Here is a 25,008-nt window from a genome sequence, read left to right on the forward strand (position 1 = left end):
GCATACACATTGCTACTGTATTTTTCTAGAAAAAGAGGTGCCAGAACTCACCATGAACGCCTCCATTGTTCTCTTATAATGGCAATGGCACCCACCTGAGAGGTGCCAGAACCGTGTTCCAGCGAGTTCTGGCTGAAAAAAACCCCTGGACAGCAACTTAGTTTTAATTTATTGGTTGCGTTTATATTCCACCTCATCTCTAAGGAGCTCAAGGTGGCGTACATGGTTCTTCTCCACTTCCACATTTAATCCTCACCCAGCGGGCTTCATGGCTGTGTGAAGATCTGAACCCTGGTCTCCCAGGTACTACTCCAAGACTGTCACCACAACACCACAAAGGCTCTCTTGTTTTTTTGCTGGAGGGACACTGAGAATAGAACAGGCGTTGCGGCAGCCCCAAACCCCAAGCTTCCCACTAAGCTCCCTTTTCACTTCTAGGTTTGCAATTTCTGAGAGAGCAGCATCGACAAGAACTGGATGCCCACCCTCTGGCAACTCCAGGGACTTTGAGCTTTCTCTACTCAGCTTGTGGTGTACCCTGGCTGCGGAAGGAGGCGCTAGCATGGCCTGCACCACTTCAGGAAGTGACGGGGGGGGGGCAACTTACATTGTCGAACATGCTTCTTTAACTCTCGCCCAATTAAACACAACAACAACCGTCAGCAGCAACAACCTTTCCAAGGCACCAGACGCGGGGAGCATTCGGACACGATATTCCCCCGGAAAATATATACATATATTGCCTGCAATGGTACGGCCGTTCTCCCGCCTCGTTGCGCTGCCGGCGCAAATCCCGCCTCAGTGCGGGAGCGCAAGGAGGTGGCGCCGCCGCGGCCGCCGCCGCGCAGCTGGGAGCGTGGCAGGCCTTAAAAGAGGCGGGGCGGCGACGGCAGCGGCGAGAGACGGAGCAGTAGCAACGCAGCAAGGACTACAGCAGCCGGCAAACTTTGCCTGCCGGGGCCTGCCTGGCGGAGAGGACCCGCGCAGAGGCGGAGTCTGGCGGCGGCGGCGCGCGCGCCACTGGGGATGAAGCGGCTGCTCCTGGCTTGGCGGCCACAGGCTGAGCGAGCGTAAGAGGCTGGCCAGGCATTGCAGAGGCTGCGGGCGGCTCGGTGCGCAGCTGCTGAGGGCCGGGGGAAGAGAGAAACACCGGGGGAGGCGGCGGCGGCGGCGGCGGCCCCAGCACGACCAGCAGCATGACGCGCCCTCCTCCGCTCCTGCTTCTTTCGCTTCTGCTGCTGCTGCTGCTGCGAATTCCCGGGCCGTGCTCCGGGGAGCGGAGCAGCAGCGCCCTGGAGGAGATCGCCACGGAGAAAGAAGCCGAGGAGAGCCACCGGCAGGACAGCGTGAGCCTCCTGACGTTCATCCTGCTGCTCACGCTCACCATCCTCACCATCTGGCTCTTCAAGCACCGCCGCGTCCGCTTCCTCCACGAGACGGGCCTGGCCATGATCTACGGTGAGGCGCTCTCTCTCTGTGCTTTCTGGTCCTGGACGAAGGAGGAGAAGGACGGGGATGGGGAAAGAGATGGGTGTGTGCGCGAGAGAGATAGAGATCGCCTTTGATGCAAGCGCCTGCCGTGAACAAAGGCTTGTTAGCACACTTGCCTCAAATCCTGTAAGCAGAAGAGGGAGTGTGTGCGTTTGTGTGTGTCTTGCAGGGGTCCTTCCGTTCCTCGCCTTGCTTTTTCTCTCATCCATATACGGTGACACAAAACTCTTCTGTATGTTGTGCGCGCGTTTGGGTTTGTCTCCCCCGCCCCCTCCATCGAAACCTTATTTATTTGTGGAAGCGCCATGAATGTCAAGGCGATTTGCTAATTCCACCTGCCCTTGGCTGTGGAGGCGGGAGGAGGAGAGTTGCATTAGATTCCAAAGGGGCGGGAACAGCGACTGTGTCTATGGCAAAAGGATGCTCTATGGAGGTTAGGGTGGGGGGTACATGGTGGGGTATTAGATGAGCAAGGAGGCATTTGCTCTGGTTGCTTGGACACTCCCCCCATCGCTTCTTTGCCTGGTGGATGCTACTCGATTCCTCCTCTGTTTTTTTCTTCATTGCCTTCAGATATACATTATGGTTGTTTTGTGGTGTCTTGCTAGTATCGTTTTCTCAAGGCCCAGGGTCTGGATAAATGCAGATGCACATGTGTGAGCCTCTTCTCAAGTCAAACCTGCACCTCCTTGAAGAAGAATGAGCATCCCTCAAAATGTGTGCAAATAGCCAGGCCTCTGCTGTTTCCTAATTCAGCGTTTCCAAGCTAATGGGGGAACAGAAGGTCAAATTGCTTTGGGCATCATCTGTTTTCTCTCTCTCTATACACTCCACCATCACCACCATATATACCACTATCGTCAGAGGCAAATTATGTAATGTGCATTTCATATGCAAAAGCCCTCTCTGAAATGCACATTACATAATTTGCCTCTTATGATGGTGGTTTGCAGGCTTGTTTAGGGTCATAGGGAGTGGGACAGAGGCCAAAAGTCAGTTGCTTTTTACATAATGGAAAAAATAGAGATGTAAACTATGTTTTCGTGTCGCTTTTCTTAATGGAGATACATTATTATGACATGCTGAAATGTCCCCTGAGGAAACCTTCAGGCCTTATTTGAATGCTGCTCGCTAATTGAACTGGTAATGTGCATGGTGGTGCAGAAGTTAAATTACTGCATGGTAAACATTTTAATTGTAGTCTTGACCGCAAGATTCTGTCATGTACTACTTTTGGATTACCCTTTTGGATTCCCTTATTTTTTTACTGGGAATAAACGGGGCATAATTTTGTTGTTGTTTTTGTTATCTTGGACTCTGTACAGGAAGACTAGACACATCTTTAAACATTCATGCTCTTCAGCTGGAAGCTTGGCTGCCTGCTAGCTTTGTGTTTTTTGTTTTTTTAATCTTTGGCCCTTGATGCTTGCTGGCTCCCTCCTGATTGTGCTGAAACTCTGCACCAGGAAAGGTTACCCAATGCACCTTAAATCCTTGTGTGTGGTCATGTGATGAAATTAAGTAAATACTGGTTTGAAGCTGTTCCATTTGCTGCTTTTATATCAGATTTCTAAAATGGTTCAAAGTTGCAATGTACAGATGCCATGATCCCTGACTTCAGATCTGATTTTTATATCTCTTGCGCTATTATTGTTCCCTGTTGTTGTATTTTCTTGGGTTTCATTCTGCTACTGTGCTTTAGTCTGTTAGATGTTACGTTTGTGTTTAATTTGGACATTTAACTTTTCTGTAAGCTGCACAGAGAACTTGTTCTTTGTTTTTTTTTGCTAAGTACTGTAATTAAATGAGAAAAGCTTGCCCTTTGAAAGGTTTTGGTGGTGGAAGATCAAAGTAAAAGTACCATACATTTGTTCCTACTATCTGATGTGGCACAGAACTGGGGAATTGTGAACAGCTCAGTAGCCACCAGATTTGATTAATGACTGGTGCAGAGGACTGCATGTGTACCTACACTGACATATATATAACCTTGTGCTATTTTCCTTTTGCATCTTCAATATCATAGCAATTCTTAAGTGTTCACATTTTGATCATAGGCAGAAGTGTGTTGATTCTCAAACTCTGGGTTTGATTACTGTATTTGGTTCTTCTTTGCTGGTAAAAAATGAAATCTAAAAGGGCATAATGTCTGCTCAACATTCCATGGTGCAGATGTTTAATCTGGTAAGGAAGTGCCCATGAATGTTTGCACTGGGCAAAAAGCAACTGTTTCCTCCACAATAACTATTCAACTAATCCTTAAAAGTTAAAACAGCTGAAAAGCAATGAGATTTTCTCTGCTGAGGTTTCTCAACCTCTGACAATCTTCTTAGTCATTTGTTCCCTGCTGCAGTGCTGTGCTGTTGTTGTTGTAAGTCTTTTCTTTTTTTAACACCCTGAACACTTGGCAGTAAAGATATGCAAATGTTTCCTGTGTGCTGCAATCTTGTGCATGTCTACGCAGAAGTAAACCTCAGAGTTTAATAGGAATTGCTCTAAGGAAAGCACGTATAGGATTTCATTCTTAGCGTAACAGCTTGCATTTGCATCATTTTCCAGACCATACAAAATCAGTTTCCATAAGTTATGGGTATACATAAGAAACATCCACATACTTGACCTGGATGTGGATGATATGACTCCCACCATGGGACATTTGTCTCAATAATAGGTTTTATGTTGATTTTTATATTTATATAGAATGGTTTTTTCCTCAGTTCTTGAAGCTAAATGCATGGAATACAAAACAGACCATTATAGGAAGTATAACATATGTTGGTAGGTTCTATGTACTTAAAATTTCAAGAATCTTTTTTTGCGTGTGTCAGTCAATAAATATAACATAGCGTTTCTGCCTGCTAAACTGTAAATTTTATTGAGTAAATGGCAGGCTTTTTTTTAAAAAAAAAGAAAAATTAAAGACGCAAAGGTCTTTTTTGCTTCACCGAGTGCACATAGTACTGTAAAGTTACATAAGCAAACACAGAACCTTTCCCTGAGTTGCTTCCAAACTGAATTGACAGTGAAGAAGACAGCAGAAGGATAGAGGAAAGTGAGCTGGTGGAATTATACACACTTAAGCTCTGTTCAGTTAAAAAATAGGAATTAAGGGATTAGTCTAAAGGCTTGCTTAATTTATGAATTCTTTCCTATGAAGCATCTCGGAAGCAACATTGCAGTACATTAAAAACTCATATGAAACCATAGCACACGTAAAATAAAACAAAAAAAAGCTATTGCATATAGAAGCAATTTCATGTCCAGTGTAGATACTGACCAAGATAGAAATCTCCACTTAGAAGGTCTCTTGAAAGAAAGATGTCTCCAACAGATGTGAAAAAGACAACAGAGATGCGCCTGTCCGGTATGTAACCCATGTGTAGGTGCCTACATGCTAAAAGCTTGATTTTTGACATCACATGGAATGGACTTCCTGATAAGATGGTATCTGCAAGATGAGACTTATGTGGCAAAGTTGGGCTTTGAGAAAAAACTTTGAGGGGTTTGAAAGAAAAAAGAGCTGGCGCTATCTATAAGTAGGGGACAAAACTGAAGTGTAAGACAGAGAAAAAGCAAGGGAGAATGAATGTTGATGAGGAGGACTTACCAATTTGAGTATTAAAAAACTTGCACATCTAGGCTGAAGTCCTGTATTAGCTTACTTGAGAGTAAGCCCATTGAATTGAGTTGGACTTATTTCTGAGTACACGTATAGGATTTCGTTGTTAACTAGGATTGTATAGTATTTATCCAATCTTTCATATTGCTCCAGTCTTGTATAAAACAAGATAGTAAATACTTGACTATTTATTTTTGGTAAAACTTTGGCAGTAATGTTGTTTGTAGCGTTTAAGCAATGGCTAAACCATTGTTATGATTTAGACAGGAAAACTTTAGCACTAAGTCAGTCTTCTTTACAGCCATATAACATTTATTGCTAGTGTTTAGTTGTAAGCAGTCTCAGCCGCTCTTTATTTGCATTTCAGGGACTTAACTCTACTTCCAAAAAGCACAGAAAAGCAATACTGAAGACAACCCATTGGCCTTGTTATTTCAGCACTGCGCTAGAAAATCTAGCCTTTGGTGTGGAACATAGAATATGTCAAGCCAGTTTGGGAATACTGTTAGTTCTTTCTGCGTCATGTTTAAATTGCCCAATCACTGTGTGAGAGGAGAAAAGGGGATTTCCGGACTTACTTGAAAGAAATTTTAAAGTAAATTAATTAAACACTCAGGTTTTTTTTTTCTATTTCTTTTGGTAATCAAATTTAGTAACTGCTGTTAAAGCTGTTTCATGCTCATTTCCCATTGCAGGTGTAACTTATGCATGAATGAGTATTCATCATTGTAGGTAAAGGAAACACACGTTTGGGAAGGGGGTTGTTTATGAAATGGGACAAGAGTAACTTGTCTCATGTGGTCATTTTGCTTAGACTTCCATGTGAGTCCAGAGTTTATTATTTAAAACGCAATGAACCTGAATGGTGGGAGAATAAGGATGGATGAAAAGAAGTACTTTTTCACACAGCTGGTAGGTAAACTATGGAATCTGTTAGCTCAAGACACAGTGATGATTACCACCAACCTGGCCAATTTTAAAAGGCGCTTAGACTCAAGGAGGTGAAAGCTATCAATGGCTACCAATCATGACAGCTGTGTACTACCTCCAGGGTCAGAGGCTGCACCCCTCTGAATATCAGTTATTTTATTTATTATATTTTATGTATTTGTTGTTGTTTTCCACAGAAGTGCTTCAAAGTGGCTTTACAATATGCTGTAAAAACAACATTAACATAACGCAGGGGTCAGCAGCCTAAGGCCCGTGGGCCACAAGCGGCCCATGGGGTTGTTTAACCGGCCCATGGACCCCTGACATCCGCTCAGTCGGCTCCCGTGCGCCACGCTAAACTGGTGCGGAGCAGAGCAGGGACCGCCTTCCGCGACTCTGTCCAGCTTCCCATTGGCTGCAGGAAGCTCCTGCAGCCAATGGGAAGCTGCACAAGCCTCCTCCATGCCGGAAGAAGCGCTGGAAATAGTGTTTGCACATGTGTGCGCACACACTTTGGCCCACTGCGGCGTCTGCGGGACCATGAACCAGCCCAAGCGACAAAAACCTTGCTGCCCCCTGACATAAAGTGTAATAACAAATAAAAATAAACACAGTAAGGCTTCCGTCCCTAACCCGACTTACCTGGGAGGAATCCTTAAGCACTGCTCACATGCTTGAATTTCAAGCCTATCGATACAGCTTATAAAAGCTAGAATTCAATTTACATTTCTTCATTCTTTTTTAAAATGAACCCTGAGATTCTTGAGATTCTGGAATACACATGGAGCTGGCCTATAAGACATCTTGTTTCTATTCTTTTTTAAAATATGTATTCTGAGTTGATCATGGTCCTGAATTCTGGGCCCCATGCAAAATGATCAGTGTAACCCTGCCAGCCCCCTTGCTTGGGTTCCTTTGAGCCTTTTTATGATGCAGCATCAATAAAACCCCACCCTTGGTTCCTGAGGATCAGTAGTGGAAGGGAACTGTTGCAGTTGAGGTCCCCGCTTGTCGACTTCCCATAGGCCTCTGGTTGGTCACTGTGGTAAACAGATTGCACATTGGGGCAAAATAAATCTTAATTTCACACATACACTCATGAGGGTCTGAACTGTTGGAGCACAACCTTGGGGTTGTAGTGGACAGCTTGAGGAAGATGTTGGTCCAGTGGGCCCCGTTGAACACAGTATGTCTTCTTTTGAGTAAACCTGTTTTGCAGTGCAATCCTACAAAATAATTTGAAGTTTTCATCTTTAACAGCATTGCCATGGCAACCTTAAATTGTCCTCAGTTCTTAAACTATTTTGCTTGGCAGTTTGATTTTTGTTAACACAGTTGCAGTGTTAAAATCCTTTCCTGCGCTTTTGTGATTGAGATAACTACAAAATTAGCATTGCCTAGAACGAGGAACTAAAGTTCTGTGCCAGTTCTGAGAACTCTTATTAGATATGTGGCACCAATTTCCAAGAGCTTTAGTTCCTCATGAGGAAATGATCGCAATGAAAAAGCAGTTTTGGTTTCTTGTGAGGGCATGCCTTAATGTTGCACTCCTTCACCCTCTATCAGAAGCTGCATTTATTATTATTTTAATGTTACCTGTATGAATTAGGGTGGTTTAAGGCAAAAATGATCTGCTGGGGGTAAGTCTGGTCCCCAGCATCACCACAAAATTTTGTCAAGGTGTGGCAGAAATTCCTTATAGTGTTGCTCTTAAGGAAGACAGGATAAATATTACAAGTTTGAAAAAAATAAATATAGTTAGATAAATATCATTTTTTATTATTTTTTTTAAAAAGGCATTTTGTTCTAGAATACATTTCTCCTTGAATTCTCTGCTGTGGTTCCAACTCTATTGTGAAGTCAAACCGCTTTTAAGCTGATCAGTTGATGTGACAAAATATGGTTCCTGAATGATTGTCAGGAGGGTAGAATGGATATTAGAAGTTGGCTTCTTGTGGTTTAAAATAAATGGAAGACAAAAATGATTGGTCTGAATATCTTCCAGTTCTTGTTTGTCTCTTGTCACTAGATATTTGATGCTGGTGCATGGGCATTTAAAACTTTTATGGGTAACTGGATCCTGAGAAGCTGATGAAATGCCTACGTTTGAGGGACAAGGGAAGACTATTCCAATAGCTGGGTCAGTTTTGTCCAAACCTTTTTGCCTAGAAAACTTCCTAGCTTATTTATTTTGGATTTCATAAAATTTATACAACGCTTGATTGTAAAAGCGAAACGGAACACCCCTCTCAAAGCAGTTTAAAAACCTCAAAGTGTTTTTAGCTGACTCCTGACAGCAAAAACTGTCTTGATTCCTTACACTGCATTTTGATCCCCAATATCGCTAATATCCACTAGTCATCCTGACTGTAAAGTTTAAAAAGCAGAAGCATGAAGAAACCAGATAACTAAGTGAGACTGCTGCAGTGTGTGTCTGTGGGGAAGCTACTGACTGTGGTTTGTTGGTGTCGTTGTCGGCTGGAGGAAACATTGAGTGATGTTCTGTACTTTTCGCTTTGGTGGTTGCATGAATCTCTGCTTGGATAATTATTTGCTCCTTTTTCATAAAAAAAAAAAGCTATTTACAGCCTCTCAGTAAGCAACAACTTGTGTTATTTTGGATAGATAGAAAATCAACCATCAGGTTCTCTTGAGCCACTGAGCAAACACCAGTCAGACACCAAATGATCAGCACTGGTTTCAACGCTTGAAGTTACTTGTAGTAGAAGTCTTAAAGTTCATATATATATGACACACGTTTGCAGAAATATTGACGCACCCTTTCTGTGGCCATGCCCCTTGAGGAAGTGGTGAATATGTGTACAATAAGATCACAAAACAGTACAGAAAAAAGTTATATGCTGTTGCTTGTAGGGCCTTTGTTATTGTCAGGGACTGGACTGAGGAGGAATGGTGGGAATCACATGCCCCCCTTTATCTGAACTTTCACAAGGGCAGGAGGACAGTATTGAATAAGAACAGTGGTTTGCAGAGGGACGTAGTCCAGAGGGGGAAAGCTGGGAAATACTTGGTGAGGAGCAGCTAGAGGAGGAAACACCAGGAGACAGACAGCTGGCAGATTCACTGTCCTTGGAAAGCATTCCTGACCCCCCCCCCCATCGCCTAAGACCAGAAGGGCTCTGAGAGTGATAGAACAGAAAGCGCAGTGGCAACAAGCTCAGATTACTGACGTAGGGGTGGCGTAGATCAGGGGTCAGCAAACTTTTTCAGCAGGTGCTGGTCCACTGTCCCTCAGACCTTGTGGACTATATTTTGTGGGCTGGACTATATTTTGAAAAAATAATAATGAATGAATTCCTATGCCCCACAAATAACCCAGAGATGCATTTTAAATAAAAGGACACATTCTACTCATGTAAAAACATGCTGTCCGCGGGCCGGATTTAGAAGGCAATTGGGCCTGATCCAGCCCCCGGGCCTTAGTTTGCCTACCTATGACGTAGATTAATGAGGACGGAGGGGGGTGGACCTTTACTGGGAGCAACGTCATTTCTAGAGAGATAGGCATTCCTTTGTCTCTCGCTGTGATTATTAAAGAAACTATCTGGTAAGAACGCTCCTTTCGTTTGATCTGCTTATTTACTGCCACTGCAGGAGGGATCCAGTTCCCCGAAGCCTGACAGTTATTCTGTTTTTTGAGCCCCTTTCAAGTGGGTTGTCTGTCACAGCATGTAAAGCTATACCTGTGTATGAATGGAGTGCGCCTGGTGTGTGTGTGGGAGCTTTAGATTATTCCCTTTTTCTGCAGATTTTGTTTAGCGTGTGGACCCTGAACAATGCTATACAGCGTGCAGGATTGGCCTTGGAAGATCCTGCTTATGAGTCTGGCATTGGTAGAGAATAAGCCTTTTCCATAGTGGTTTCATACTTGTGGAATTCTCTCCTAGTGAGGGGGACATGATGATGATATTTACATGCCACCCTGGGCGGCTCTCAACAAAGTATTAAAAGCGCGGTAAAACATCAACCTTTAAAAATTTCAGGGCTGCCAATAATAATAATAATTTTGTGTAGCCCCTACTTGAACATATTCTGTAAGCTTCTGGGGGGGAAAATTCAAACTGCCTTTGGCTGATTAATATTCCACAGCCTTTTAAATGTGTTTGTGGGAGGGGGTTTATTGTTTTGTTGATTTTCTTCCCCTATTTATTTGTGCTTTTACCTTGTACTTTCCCCCTGTGAACCGCCCTAAGATATTGTGATGAACGGTGGTATATAAACTACAGAGCACCACATTATTATTATTTATTAGGTTTAACTACTGCTATTTTTAATGTTGTGCAGTTTTAGGTTTATATATCTTGCCGGTATTGCTCCACTGAATTGTGTCTTGAATTTTGTCTTGAAAGGTAGCGTATAGGTTTTCTAAAAAATAAATAGTGGTTCCCTGCAAAGCTGTGCTGCTTGGCATGATTTCCAAGGATGATTTAGCACATGTGTGTATGTCTGTTGAGTCAATATAGCTGCCTGCCTGCCTGCCTGCCTGCTTCCCATGGTTTGTTCTGACAGGCCTATCGGCACAACACTTACTTGAACTGATTTGCTTCCATTTCTCTTTTCGCTGCAGGTCCTCAGTATGCACTTTGCTGGCGATATCACACCCACAATAGACCAATGCACAGAAGCTTGCACGCTTCATATAAGGGTTAGGTAAGTGTGAATCTTTTCGCCAATATTGTATTTTTTTCGCCTGCCTCAATATTCTTATTTTATACTTGGGTCTTATAAAATAAGAATATTTTAAAGGAAAACATGCCATATTGAACAGCAACAAAGACGTCGTCTTGTGTCCGTGAACAGGCTTTTCTGTCAATTATCCGGAGGGATATGATGTCGCCAGCAGAGTGCATCTGGGCTTGGACTGGCCAATCACTTGACAGCTGAAGGTTAGGCCGGGCTGTCACTTTTCCTGGATCTTTTTTTGGGGAAAGAATTTTTTTGGGGGTTGGGAAAGGTAAGTAGCTATTCTGAAATGTTGCTGGAACATCAAGCTGCTAGCAGTATATGTCTCTGCTGGCAATGACTTTGCTTTGCATATGTTTGTAATGTGTATATAGTCTGAATGTAATACAGTATCCTGATCTAAGGACATGGAATAGAATTAGACACTTCGTGCAAAAGGCAGGATTCCCAGTCTTCTAACTTGCATAATAGGGACAGGTAGGCACCTGTGTGAGAGAGAGAGACACAGAGAGAGGAAAGGTGGAAGAAAGAGTGGTTAACCATTCTTCGACCACCTGGCTTTCCTCTGCAACATTACCTTTCTTTCCAGGATATGTTTCCTTATTTGTCTAGAAAATCCAGGCCTGCAATCAGATTTGGGGGGAAGTGGTTCGATGGGAGGAGTCGGCAAGGGAAAATAGGTGGATGGCAGGAAGCTTAAGAGCTCTCTGCCTCTACAATGCTGCAGATTCTCCCACCCACACCCTGCTACTGCTGCTTTGCATGTTTGAGGCAGGTGCACGATCGGGAATTCTTCACCGGTTGCCAAATCATCTAGCCCATGTCTCCATTTAGCTGGAGTATGGACTTGTGCAACTTCTTTTTCTTGAGAAATGTGTCATCAGCATTCAAAGCCTGGGGGAGTTTCAGCAGCAGCTTGGGACATGGAGTATGGTCTTGGCATACGCAAAGTCAGAGATCCGACCTAGAGACTGGCATAACTGGAAATCGGCAAGAGGACATTTAAGCTTGGCCCAGGATGGGAAATTTGTGGCTTTTCTAGACGTTGCTAGACTCCCAGAGTACTGAAATATACTCCGTAGCCAGTGTTCGAATTTCGCCAGGCGTATTTTGCACCTGGCTGTCAGCCACTTGCGACCAAGTGAAGATGGCCAGGTGCCAGGATGACACGTAACGTCTCCACCGTCTGGAGGTGCATGCCTGGAGATCCTTGGATCCTGACTGTTTTCACACACTAGCAACACATCCTGTAGAATTCTACCTGTTGTGTTTATCTACACAATCAGAATGAATTTCAGGAACCAAAAAGACAAATTGAAAAATACGACTTTCGAGCCGTCTGCCCACAAATGGCAACTAGGCATAGGCATTCCATTTTGGCGACTGTAACCCTGGTTTAAGGAGCCATTTGATGCCTAGCTTAAATATCTCAGTTTCTAACACTGATTGCAGCATGGCACCAAGCAGCCCTGTCCTTCTTTTGGAATTGGTTTGTGACAGATTGACCAAAACTTTGGCAGCTATTGGATTCCAACAATCATCTGCCAGAAACCTTTGACGAATGGTTGGGGGGAGGGGGGTAAAGGCAGGAAGAAGAGACCACTTAAATGCAGAAGTAACTGGCGTCTTATTACCAGTGAAATTATGGCGTTTACATTCCCACCCCAGCCTAGCCTGGCTATTTTAAGAGTGCTAGTACAGGAAACATCTCTAGAGTGCTGCTCTGAATGGCTGCTTTTCATTGGTTCCATTTGGCCATCTAGGGGAAGAAAGCTTCCATTGATGTGAAGAGCATCTGTGAAGGATGAAGTGCAAGTAGGAATGATGGACTCTGCCGCTCATGAAAGGACAAATTGTCTTGTTGGGCATTTTCATTGGCAATATCTTGGAGTGTGCGTACAGGCATAAAGTGTTGATGATGATCTTGGAAACCATTTGATACAATAAGGAATAATTTTGGTGCATTTTGGAGTTGTTGTTTTTTAAATTTGCAAGGAGGGGAAAGCCACTTCAGTGTTAGGGTGTGCATGGTATTATATCTCCACCCCCACCCCCATTTCCACTGATTTTTGCCATTTAGATGACACATGTAAAGCTACAAATAGATTTTGGCTGGTTTCCTAGGAACTGTGTGAAATGCAACATAAATAAGGTCTGCACAAAACAGAATATGTTATGAAACAGTTATGAATCCTAATACGTGGTACAGATTGAAGCTACGATGTGTATTGGAGAAAACATACTTTTTTATTTGTTTCTATTTTCATAAGCAGTTAAGAAAGAAATACTAGTTATTATTCCTCCTCTTTCAGTCTGTGTTAGCCAGATGGAAGCATATAGTAACAGTTGTGTGTACAGAGTTGCTATTTCTGTCTCTTAGCGTTACTAGAACAACAGCATTTCCCCCATTTTGGAGACTGGCACAGGAAAAGGCTTGAAAATACTGAAAACATCTCCGTGTACAGTGACAGTAAGATGGTAACCGGCCTTTATGAAGCTATCTTTTTTTAAATACAGTGGTACCTCTGGTTACGAACTTAATTCGTTCCGGAGGTCCGTTCTTAACCTGAAACCGTTCTTAACCTGAGGTACCGCTTTAGCTAATGGGGCCTCCCGCTGCTGCCGTGCCACCGGTGTGCAATTTCTGTTCCCATTCTGAGGTAAAGTTTTTAAGCTGAGGTTCTACTTCCGGGTTAGCGGAGTCTGTAACCCGAAGTGTTTGTAACCCGAGGTACCACTGTACTGTGTATGGATGTCATCTCTCAAAAAAAGCATCAAGAGGTTTGGGTATCTTGGGTACATCTGAAGACTTCTTTGTTTTTGTCAGCCTGGTGACTAACAGTTTGCAAGCAATGTGCAAAAGAGTGGCTAGAGCGACTTCCCTTTGTCTTTCCTCTCTGCCAAGATCAGAATCTTAAGCCATTGTATGGCCTTAACCGGCAAGGGCAAAAGTGCTCTTTCATTCAGTGAGAACTTGCAGAATTCACTGCCACCAGTTACGGTGGGGTGACCACTATACGTAAATGGCCTTAAAGAGGAATTAGATTCTGCTCCTGGGTGGGGTTGTACTAAGCATGCCGATTTGAGGGAGTGCTCCTGAACTTGGTGCCATCTGTGGAGCTGCAGATAATGTCAGTGGCCAAAAGTGCAACTGTGGTGTTATCTTGCTTCAGTGGTGCATGCTTTGGTAACATCCTGACTAGATTACTGAAGTGCACCCTGTACAGGCCTGCCCTTGAAGACTATTTGGACACTTTAATTGGAACACAATGTGGCAGCTAGAACATTTGTTAGGAGTTAGGCATTACAACAATATTATAGCTATTCTACATCAGTTATATGGGTCCTGGACCATTTTAAGGAGCTGTTAGTCTGAAGCACTGCCTCAGCTGTAACATTGGCATCTCAGGCCCTGTTCTCAGTTCCACCGATGAGTTCTGTCAGATTGGCAGCTACAAGGGACAGAGCTGTCTCTGTGAAGGCCTGTCACTCATGCAACACGCTCCCCGGGGATCTATGTATGGCTACCTCCTCGGTATTGTGCTTTCATTATTATTTCAGCCTGTATATGGATAATTTTTTGGAGCAGAGTCTTAACAAACGTGCATCTGTTGCTATTTGCTTTATTTATTTGAAGCTTGTCTGAGCCGCTTAATATTCTAAAATCTCTATGCAGTATTCAATCATACAACAGAAAAACAATGAAGCAGCACCATAAAAAACAGATTCCACATTAGAAACCAGTAAAGCAAATTGCTATTATAATAGGACCCTGGCCCAGTCCAGTAATGTAACTAGACTAATTTCATATAACACGTTTTGGTTTGAGTTAAGATTGCTTACTATTTTCAACTACATCCACAGAGCACCTACTGTTAAAATAGCATTATTTTAACTATGATTATAACGATGGAAGTGCCTTGTAAGTGACTGACACACTCTCTTGGGGGAGAGAACAAGCTCCATTTATGCAATGGTGGTGACAGATTTAGGTTATGTTATGTCTGCATACATATAGATGCAATTTGGTAGAGCCTATTAAATACAGGTCAATGGTCCCTTGCATATTTCCTATTGGGTAAGCTAGTTTAGGACATCTGGACAAAAGTTTCCATACTGTTATATCTTTTGTGTGATTGAGAGATATACTGGCAGGCAGAAATCAAGGAAAATATAAATCCTGTTCTGCTCAGCAATGATGCCTGATGCTCTTTTAGATATTTTGTCAAGGGAACGGAAATGAGCTTCTTCTGCTGTAGCAGACCAAATCTGACATGAATTCACACCTCATGTTGACATATTATTATGATCCGTTGGCTTCCAGACTCAAAATGTGGCACTGGTACTGGTGGTATTATAGTAAACAATGTCTTACTTCATAAAATATGGATCAGAGAGACATCTAGGAAGATGGAGTTTTTTGTTTTAATTTTGTGCAGCGTCCCCCATCTCAATTATCCAAATTCTAGAAACAATTTTCTGAGGCACTATGGGAAAGCTGGTTCTTTTTTTAAAGGATCCCTCCCCCTCATTGCTTGTACACATGAGGAAAGGGACTTTCCGAAGTAGAGTTGCTAATATTAGACTACTTAAGCAAGTTCTCCTATTCTAAAAGCTCCTGTTTCAAGAGTCGGTTATTTGAAATAAATGAAGCTTAAGTTAGAAGTTTTTAAATGGTTGGATGAGGACCAGAGGAAGCCCTACACCATCATGAAGCTTAAAGTACATTTTCAGCTGGGTAGCATGTGGTTTTATGGTGGATTATTATTATTATTTGGAAAATCTGAATTAAATGGCCGGGGATGGGGGGGTTAGGCTGCCACTTGGATGAGGACAACGTCTTGTGGACCACATGAGAATCCACTTTAAGCTGCTGCATGTACGCAGCTTGAAGTAGTTGGCAGCACTTCAGGGGATTGTGGTGCTGATCTGTTTGTGCCATAGCAATGGCATGATTGCCTGAGTCATACACCAAAATAGACCCTGGATTCACACATCAGTATAGCCCTATTGGCATTTAATGTTGAACATTTGATGGAGAGAGCAGGGTCCTTCCTTCTTGCTGTCCTCATCCATTCTGTTCAAATTACTCACCCTTTGCTCACTTTACTAGGGAGGGTGGTGGTCTGTGGGGGAGCCTGCTGTTTCAGTCAAAAGATTCTAGAGCCTTTTCATGTTCCAAAGTTTAAAGCTTGGAGATAAAGCAGAATCCTTATCTCTAGCAAACAGCTTTCCTTGAGTCACTGCAACTCTGCAAAATCTGAAGGCCAGGAAAGTGGAATGTCTTCTTTTCTCCCACCATTGCCGCCACTAAGTCTTGTGACGTTCCAATTGCGTTTTAACTCCCTATTAAAAGACATTGCTTCTATTTCCTCAAGCTTTTTTTTCTTGCTTCACATTCATCTTTTTCTCTCTTTTTTTCTACAATGATAGGTTGAAAAATGACTACATGTTGCAAAGGAGAAATGGCACAAGGCCATTGTAGTGGATGGCTTGGACCAGGGAGACATGGGTTCAAATCTCTGCTCAGCTTTGAAACTTTCTGGTTGAGCTTTGGTCAGTCACCACCTCACGTACATAACAAGGGTCTTGTAATTAGACATGTGGACAGGGAGCTATGTAAATTTCCCCGAGCTCCATGGAAGACCTCTGATCAATTCAAAGATTCGTGGACTGGCACAGGCACCAACACCAGTAAACATACCCATCCGTGTGTCATGTGAATTGAGCTTCTGCCCACTCACAGGCATGTGAATACTGCCAATGGTGTAGTACTAACGATTCCGTGCTTCAGCGGTAGCCAAATGTGTTGCCCTTTGGATGTTGTTGAACTCTCAGTACCCTAGTCATCATAGCCAATGGTCAGAGATGATGGAAGTTGTAGTCTGCTGTCATCAGGAGAGAACCGAAGTCCTATCTAAGTATTTTATTGAAGTTGAGAAATAGGTAACAGCTTTGCGGATGCTTACCAGTGAACATCAGCTTACTGTGCTGAACACCTCAAGAAGACGTTGAGATAGTCATTGGGAATCTACAGGTGGTTATGGGGAACCTGCTGTTTTTATATAATAACAGGACTTTTTCCTATTGCTAAAGTCCTTTTCTCTTCCATACTAGTGGAAGAGAAGTGTGATACCACAAGACACTGTTTGCCCCACAAACCTACACCGATGATTACAACTGCTTTTTAGTCCTGTGTGATGGCTTGAGAGCTTGACAGTTCTTGGTTATGCATGCATTTCACATAGACCAGTGGTGTAGCATCTGCTCAACCCAGGTTGGTTCAAGGTAGGACTGGGAGAGACCCTTATCCAAAACCCTGCAGAGCCATTGCTGGTCAATAGAGACAATACTGAGCTGAATGGACCAATTGGGCTGACACAGTATAAGGCAGCTTCTTAGGTAGGTAACTTTGGAGAAAGCCATGATTTGTTGCGTAGATGCTCTGTCAGTCACAATCCTTTGCTTCTTTTTGAATGGAACAAGAGTCCTTTGTTCATTCTCACCCGTGTACTTAAACGATTTTGCAAACAGGGGATATAAGACAGTTTGATTAATCACTTGCATGTTTCACTATCCAGTTGTTCTTGTCTCTCCTTTCTTCTCCTCTCCCCATTTGAAAATGTGTGTGGGTACAGCGAAGGCCTGTTAAACAGGTGAGTCATGAACTTGAACAAACCGGCTGTGTTGTATAAAGGAGGAAGAAACAAAATTTCCTCTCACTGAATTATCTTTGCAGATGGCTGACATGGCCAAGGATTCTGGCATGGCCAACCACAAATATTTTTAAAATAGGCACCAGGCCCTGCATCGTGGGATGGGTTTAGAAGCAAAACACATTGTTGCACTTCCATGTGACATCTGTTTTTTGTCTCAACACCTGTGCTTCAAGCATAATTAATCTTGGTCACAGTAAGGACTAGAACAGCATTTCTCACACTGCTGAGATGCTTGATTTCAACATACTAGCGATGTTTCTGGAGCCACAAGCGATCCCCAAACTTCAAATCGTGCATCCGTGGCTCAGTCTCCCCTTTGAAAGTATGACTTGTGTTCCAGCTTAGTGTCTGTATAAGCTATTACCTAATTATTAGGCTGTGTGCTTGATTATTTTTAGAGGCAGAGCTTTCCTGGATTTATGCTTGCTGTTAATTTGTGTTAGCAGTTTAGCTAGAAAGTGGAGCAAGATTGCACAACACTTGCCTTCAGCAATCCTTAATTTAGCTGCAATGTGCATTGGATCTTATTTTATTTTTGCGTGTGGCATTTTGGTTTTTGCTATGTATTCAGAATTAATTTTTAAGTTGCAGGGAAGATGCATGCCCTTTGCAGTAGGCCTTTGAATCTTTGTGTGTGTGTGTGTGTGTGTGTGTGTGTGTGTATCTTGTTAGGCTTCTTCTTGTTGTTTAGTCGTGTCCGACTCTTCATGACCCCATGGACCAGAGCCACGCCTCCCGCAGTTTGGGCAAACTCATGTTGGTAGCTTTTTCGCTTGGTTATTTGTAATGTGTCATGTAACACGTTCTAGTTGCTAAATTTTCTGGGGCAAGAAGGACTCGCCATCTCAAGAGTCACCGTTAACATGCAAATACAGTGAGGTTGTTTACTGTCTGATCGGAGCAGGTATGTCATGCTCAGAATAACAAAATTAATTGTAGGCACTTTGAAAATAGTCAAAATTTAAGAAATGGGCAAGGATGTACTTGTGACGTTTCTATTTGTGTGTAACTGTATTGTGTAGCAAGTACAAACACACCAGACTACGCATTCATTTGTATTTTAGTTTCCTCTACCCCGAGTTGGCAAGACTTGTCTGACAGCAGCAAAAAAACCGAGCTTTTGGTGTCTTCAGCCCAGTCCTGAGGAATATTCTGCCAGTAGAAGTTCAGCAGGCGCCTTCTGCTTTAACCTTGAAACATTCACTGAAAACTTTTCCTTTGTTGTTGGAGATACCTTATCAAAGGACAAATCCATTAGCCCACGTAGGCAGAACACACCCAACTCTTGGTTAGCACTGAATTCTGCTCTGTTTGCAGTAGTTCTTTACAACTGAACTAAAGTAAGATTGAGGCAGGACTGGTGGCATGCTGGGTCAATGGCTACTGGAGTAGGTGGAAGAGTAAGAGAAGCTTAGGAAAATCAAACAACCCTACTTCTCAAAATGTGTTTTTAATAGCTTGTGGTGGTGTATAGACTGTGGCCAGTGAGTCACACTTCCATAAGTCAGATTATCCTATGTTTTTGGGTGTTTATTCAGTAACACAAAATAAGAGAGCTGGTGATCATGTTTCAGAGTTGCTGTGACTTATTACTTCTTCTTGATGATCTGATTTTTTTTAATGTGCTATGTTCCTCCTTTGCTATTTCTATCTTCCTATCTTCCTCTCTTTGCACCTGTGATACCTTCAGCAGATGGCTCGTTTTTCTTAAGGTATCTTTTAGTGAAATAAATAAGAGGCCCATACTTATATTCAGACTTGTTTTTGTTGCATTGTGTACCCTTTTTTGTGGGGTGGACAAGCTTACTTGATGGCTAGCTTCATTTTATTATATTTCATTGTTTTGATGCCATAAATAATCTGGGAGCATCCAAGCATACAGCATACAGTATCTGAAATTAAGCAGGTATGGTCCTGGTGTGACCCTGGATGAGAGACCTCACCTCAGGAGACAATTGTGTGTGTGTGTGTGTGTGTGTGAGAGAGAGAGAGAGAGAGAGAGAGAGACAGACAGACAGACAGGCAGGCAGACAGCTTTGTGAATGTGTGTCAGTGTACCTTTCCAAACAGCTATTTAAATCAGTCAGTAGAGGATGAGACTCTTAATCTCAGAGTTGTGAGTTCGAGTTCCACGTTGGGCAAGAGATTCCTGCATTGAAGGGGGTTGGACTAGACTGCCCTCATGGTCCTTTCCAACTCTACAATTCTTCTAAATGTTAGGTGGGCAGAGGTGGGTTTGGGCTATACTGATAGATTGCTAGCTGACTTGCTGTGGGTTGACAGGAGTTTCTCAATCCTTTTTGTTCGACAACAGGAAGGCTCTGCTCTCCCTCCCTACTAGATGAAAGCATTATAATCTCCGATCTGTAATAAATTTGTACTTCTAGAATCAGGTCATGCTGGTGTTCAGTAGGTAACTGGTTCTGACTTCTAAGCTGCCACTTTGCATCCGACTCCCATTTGATGGATTTCAGTGGTTCTAGTAAAAATCAAAGAAGGTCCTATAAGCCTGAGCTGTTCTCGGTGCTTTTGTTGTCATAGTACTCACCAACGTGAAGTACCATCACCTTTTTCTTTTTCTTTTAACTGCCATTGGCAGCCATTTTGTGCTGCCACCCGCAGCAGATATGAGTTATCGCACCTCATTTTTTAACACACCCCCCCAAAGCATTGGTACAGAGAATACTTTGCTAGTTGGGCCACAGGTCTGATGCAATATAAAAATCCCTTTAGAAAAACAATGTACTCATACTCAATTGCCTGCTTCTTTTTCTTTGTGCATGTTTAATATTAAAGCTAAGTATTCTTACAGTGTGCCAAGCACACATTGTACCTTTGCATTAGCTACATAATCAGTCATGTGTCCATCTTTAAAAAACATAGTTCTAAAATCAACAACAACCTGTTGACATCTGTATATGCCTGATAGGATATAAAACTCAAGACATAACATCTTCTCTTTCAGGGCTCATTGTTGGAGTGATCTTGAGATATGGCATACCTCCCACCAGTGGTCGTGATAAACCATTAAGCTGTTCCCAGGAGGACCGGGCTTACACAACTTTGCTGGTCAATATCAGCGGGAAATTCTTTGAATACACCTTAAAAGGAGAAATAAGTCCTGGAAAAATACACAATGTGGAACAGAATGACATGTTGCGAAAAGTGAGAGCTACCTTTTTGTTAACTCTGGCTGTTTATGAATGCATTTATTTTTGTGCTGGCCTGTTTTCACAAGTCTCTTTCAGATCTCAGTACGTGTGATAATATGTGATGCTTTCATTGTAAGGTTCTGTACTTTGCAATGTTGTTCAGATGTAGTAAGGAGATCCATTCATCTGGATTCCCTTACCCTTAGCATTTAAGAACTTATACTTACTGGTTCCTCCAAGACTGTTTGGTAGTTCTGAAAAACATCAATCCATTGACACTGGACTATCCAGAATAATCATTCCCCATTCTTCCTCACCCTGGTCCTGTAAAGTAGGTTGCTGGTCTCAGTGCAGTGTGGAGCAGAATATCTTGTTGCCCAAGGTTACTTACTCAGTTCAATTCCTTAGAACCTAGATTTTCTTTTTTTGTTCAGCCTGCTGATTTTAAAGCAGCCCTTCACATCCTTAGGTCCCTCAAAACTTGCTACACCCCTAACTAGCATGTCTTATTATGACCAGGGATGGTTGGAGTTGTAGTCTGACAACATCCGAGGACCTAAGGTTGGGAAAGACTGCTTTGAGGGTCTGTGAAGGGCAACCAAGCTAGTATCTTTGCCTCTTCTGGAACACCTATATGACCACTTTATTATGTGCTAAATATAATCCTGGTTAGAAAACAAACAAACAAATAAATGTCACGAGAGTGATGGTTGTCTGAATGAACCCTAGACCGTGGAACACTTAAAAAGAAAAAGAAAACCTCTCTGCAGGAAACTGAGCATGTTTATAGTTTATTGGAATGAACCTGTGTTCCCTGATCTCTAGGAAATGATTGGTTTAATATAATGGCGAGAGATCGGCATAGGAAATCTGTAGACAGACTGCAGATGTTTTGAGGATAGCCACCTGGAAACATTGTCTTACAGCTGTTTCTTCTGTGTTTTCTTTAAAGGTAACATTTGATCCAGAAGTGTTTTTCAACATCCTCCTGCCTCCCATTATTTTCCATGCTGGCTATAGTCTGAAAAAGGTAAGCCTGAAACATTTTCTGAACAACGTTGCTCTGCCGGTGTGGACTTTGGTCCCGAGAGTAGAATACTCAGCTGTTAAAGTCAGCCGTATTTTGAGGCAAAGTTAACTAACTCCTACTGGCTTGAATCCAGTGGACCATTCAAGCAAGACCATTCCTGCAGCTGCAGACCATCTATTCTTCTTCCACAAATGCTGAACTATAGATTTTTATTCTGTGCTGTAGGTTGTTCCAAGAGATTTGTGAAGTTTGTTGGGTTGCATGGAGGAAGGCTGCCTGCAGGGAGCCTTTGTTCTATGCCAGGGATGTCCAAGAGGTAGATCATGATATACTGGTAGATCGCAGTGTGTCCATGGTAGATCTTGCCACCCCCAAAAGCTCAAGAACTTTGGCTCCCTAAGAAAAGCTCAACTTTGGTAGATCACCACCAAAGTTGGACATGCCTGTTCTGTGTCACGTAGTTTGCATGATACTCCCTGTTCAGCCTTTGGCATAAAGACCTGTCTCTAATTGATAGGACTATAGGGTTGTGCACCAAAAAAATGCACCAGACAGACCTATCTGAGGGGCCACTATTAAAGACACTTTCCCTTGCTGCCACACACCATAGCTTTGCTAGTAGGGGCACTATGAGAAGGGCCCCTGTTAATGACATCAGGGCATGGGTTGGTATCCCAAACCATGTCAGTAAATTATACACACAACCCAGATGGATACAACCTGATCTTCTAACAATCCACATACTCCTATGATCTTTGTTTTCCCCTTAAGAAATAACATGAGCAGATGGGACTCATTAACCTGGGAAGGTAGCCCATCCAAGAGAAGGAAAACTCTGGTCCTAAACCTCAGCTGCCTTGTGGGATACCTTTGGGAGAACAAGATGCTAAGGAGTAAACCCTACACAAATCCAGAGTGGAGTTCCTAAGATGGATGGATGGCGCCTTGTACGCCTCCTCCCAGCAACTCCCGCGGCTAAGCTGGTGCCAGATGTATCGCTCTGATTTCCTTTGGACCACATCAGAGAAGCCAAGAGGGGGCTCTTGTTTTCTGTGCAGCCCAGGACCTCCATACACACTTCTCAGGCTTGCTCCCCAGGGAGGTCACTTCTGTGCTGCTAATGCAGTGGTTTGATTTCACCCGCAGAGGCACACTCCATTGTCTCTTTGTGCCAACAATCTGTGTTCAGGTAAGCAAGCTTCTCAAGCATTTACGGTACTGTAAGACTAAACAACAACAACAACAACAACAACAGATGCACTAAGTTGCTGATTGTTTTGAGAACTCACTATAGTTAATGGTTGCTGAAGCCTTAATGGCTACATTTAGTTCATGTTGTAAATTGGCTGTGGGCGACACATTACAAGCCAAGCAGGGTGTGAGAGGAGTTGAAGGAATAGGTTTCTTGTTCTGTTGCACCAAGGCATTCTTATGGATTTGCTCTGGTGAATTTGAGCCAGGTAGACCTTCATTCAAATCCCCTTTCACTCAGTTGAGTAGTTTCATGGAGAATTAGGAATGTAGCTCCCTGAATTACAGCAATTGTATCTTATGCTGAATGGGGCTAACTGCCTCCCATGTCCAAGGTATATGTCTATGTTGCTTTCTGCTTCACTGAAGCCCAGCATTGAGTCTCCTTAACGTCCTTTCTGATGGAACCATTTCTAAACAAAGTTATTTCCTCTAGTCAGTTTCATAGCATGGATCTCACTTTCACACACTTGCTCTCAACCAAATCTTTTTTTTAGGAATTCTCAGTCTGTAGTTAGCAGAAACTATACATGCTACATCTTCTTCTGCTCAGAAGGCTTAGGCAGTGGTTCTCAACCTGTGGGTCCCCAGATGTTGTTGGACTACAACTCCCATCATCCCTGAGCTCTGGCCTTGCTAGCTAGGGGTGATGGGAGTTGTAGTTCAACAACATCTGGGGACCCACAGGTTGAGAAAGGCCGGCTTAGAGGGACTTAGATGATGTCCTCAAAAACTGCTGCCTTTTGTTATGGATTGTTTATTATCCACTGAAACACGCACATGAAAAAGCAACCTTTTTGCTCCTTTTATTTATTTGACTGTGATTCTTTGCATTGCTTACGCTTATTGACTTCTTGGTTAAATAAACCTGTGAGCTGGAGGGAGCCGTGATTAATCTTGCTCTTATTAACCTCTGCCCTCTTAGCCAAGTCCCTGAGAGGTAATATGCTAGCCCTCCAGGCTCATTGGGTGGTTAGAGATGGGAGTCTGGCAGAGTTTCACTGGGTACCCCAATTAAATCTCTTTCCCATGCACCCACATACTTGAAAACCAAACGTGCTGTTTAGCCTAGGGTATGGTGACAGCTACTCTATTGTGTTTGTCCAACTTGGTGAAGTGGTAGGCCTGATCTGCAGTAGATGGCTCCATGTGGGCTTTAACCATCAACCCACTGGGTGTTGCTTAGGTTATTAGCTGAGGGAGTGTTGCAGCAACCTCTAATCACATAGGGGCTGCCCTTTCCAAGTTGAGCTGCGGGTGCCCCTCTTTCCCTGCAAGAGCAGAAGAACCTGTAAAGTGTTTCTTGGAACGCTAGGGGAGAAGAATTAAGCTTCCTCTAAGAGTGGTCTCTTGCTTAGGAAGCTTTTCAAAGCACTGCTTGGACTAGATGGATCCTGTCTGGAGAGTTGTCTGATGGAGCAACGAAGAAGTTCTCCACCAAACTTCTTCCTGCTCTTGCTCAAGCCCAAGGCATTTAAACAACGCCTTTGTAAATCCACACTGTTCAGAATGGAACAACTTCACTACTTGCTTGTCTCTTCCACACCTCTGTCTGGGTTTCTGTGCATGATTCCCTAAGGCACTGGGGTTTTGAGCCTTGATTTGATGGCCAGCCTGAGCCATTTATACCAGGCAGTCCCAAAGTACGTGGAATCAAAATATGACTCAGACAAGACTAATAACAATCTCCCCGATATTTATTTATTACAAAATTATGCCACTTGTTATAACAAAAATCTCTAAGCTGCTCACAGTAAAAACACAACATTCAGTGAATTTTCCTAAAAATGAGATAAAAACAAAATGCAGCTATATCTCATAAATAAAATTTAACAGTACAGGAAAGAAAATTGTTAAGAGGCGTTTAAGGATCGTTACTGACTTTGCCTCGTGAATTGCTCAAAGGAGAGCGTTCCATAGAGTGGGTGCTATTATCAAGAAAGCCCAATTATTCATTGTCACCAAGTAACAAACTGCTTGTTGTGGAACAATGAGCAGGGTCTCCTCAGAAGATCAGCTTAGTTTTTTGAAATGTTCCCTATATTTTAGAAGGATTGCACAGTAGAGTTGAAATTTTTCTGTTCTCAGAATAGAATGTGACTTAACTAGAGC

At 43.0% G+C, this 25,008-nt stretch overlaps 1 protein-coding gene across 2 annotated transcripts in view; it reads left to right on the forward strand.

Annotated features, from left to right (window-relative positions):
• Window positions 1-803: 803 nt before the first annotated feature.
• SLC9A7 (solute carrier family 9 member A7) overlaps window positions 804-25,008 on the forward strand; it is a 49,966-nt gene continuing 25,761 nt past the window's right edge. For both annotated transcript variants that reach the window (XM_079973149.1, XM_079973150.1), the window contains exons 1-3: window positions 804-1,458; window positions 20,429-20,628; window positions 21,568-21,645. In XM_079973149.1, the coding sequence (XP_079829275.1) occupies window positions 1,197-1,458; window positions 20,429-20,628; window positions 21,568-21,645 (540 nt within the window). In that variant the 5' untranslated portion in view covers window positions 804-1,196. The remainder of the gene's footprint in view (window positions 1,459-20,428; window positions 20,629-21,567; window positions 21,646-25,008) is intronic.

This window comes from Podarcis cretensis (assembly GCF_951804945.1).
Source record: "Podarcis cretensis genome assembly, chromosome: 4".
In the NCBI taxonomy this organism is placed as follows: domain Eukaryota; kingdom Metazoa; phylum Chordata; class Lepidosauria; order Squamata; family Lacertidae; genus Podarcis; species Podarcis cretensis.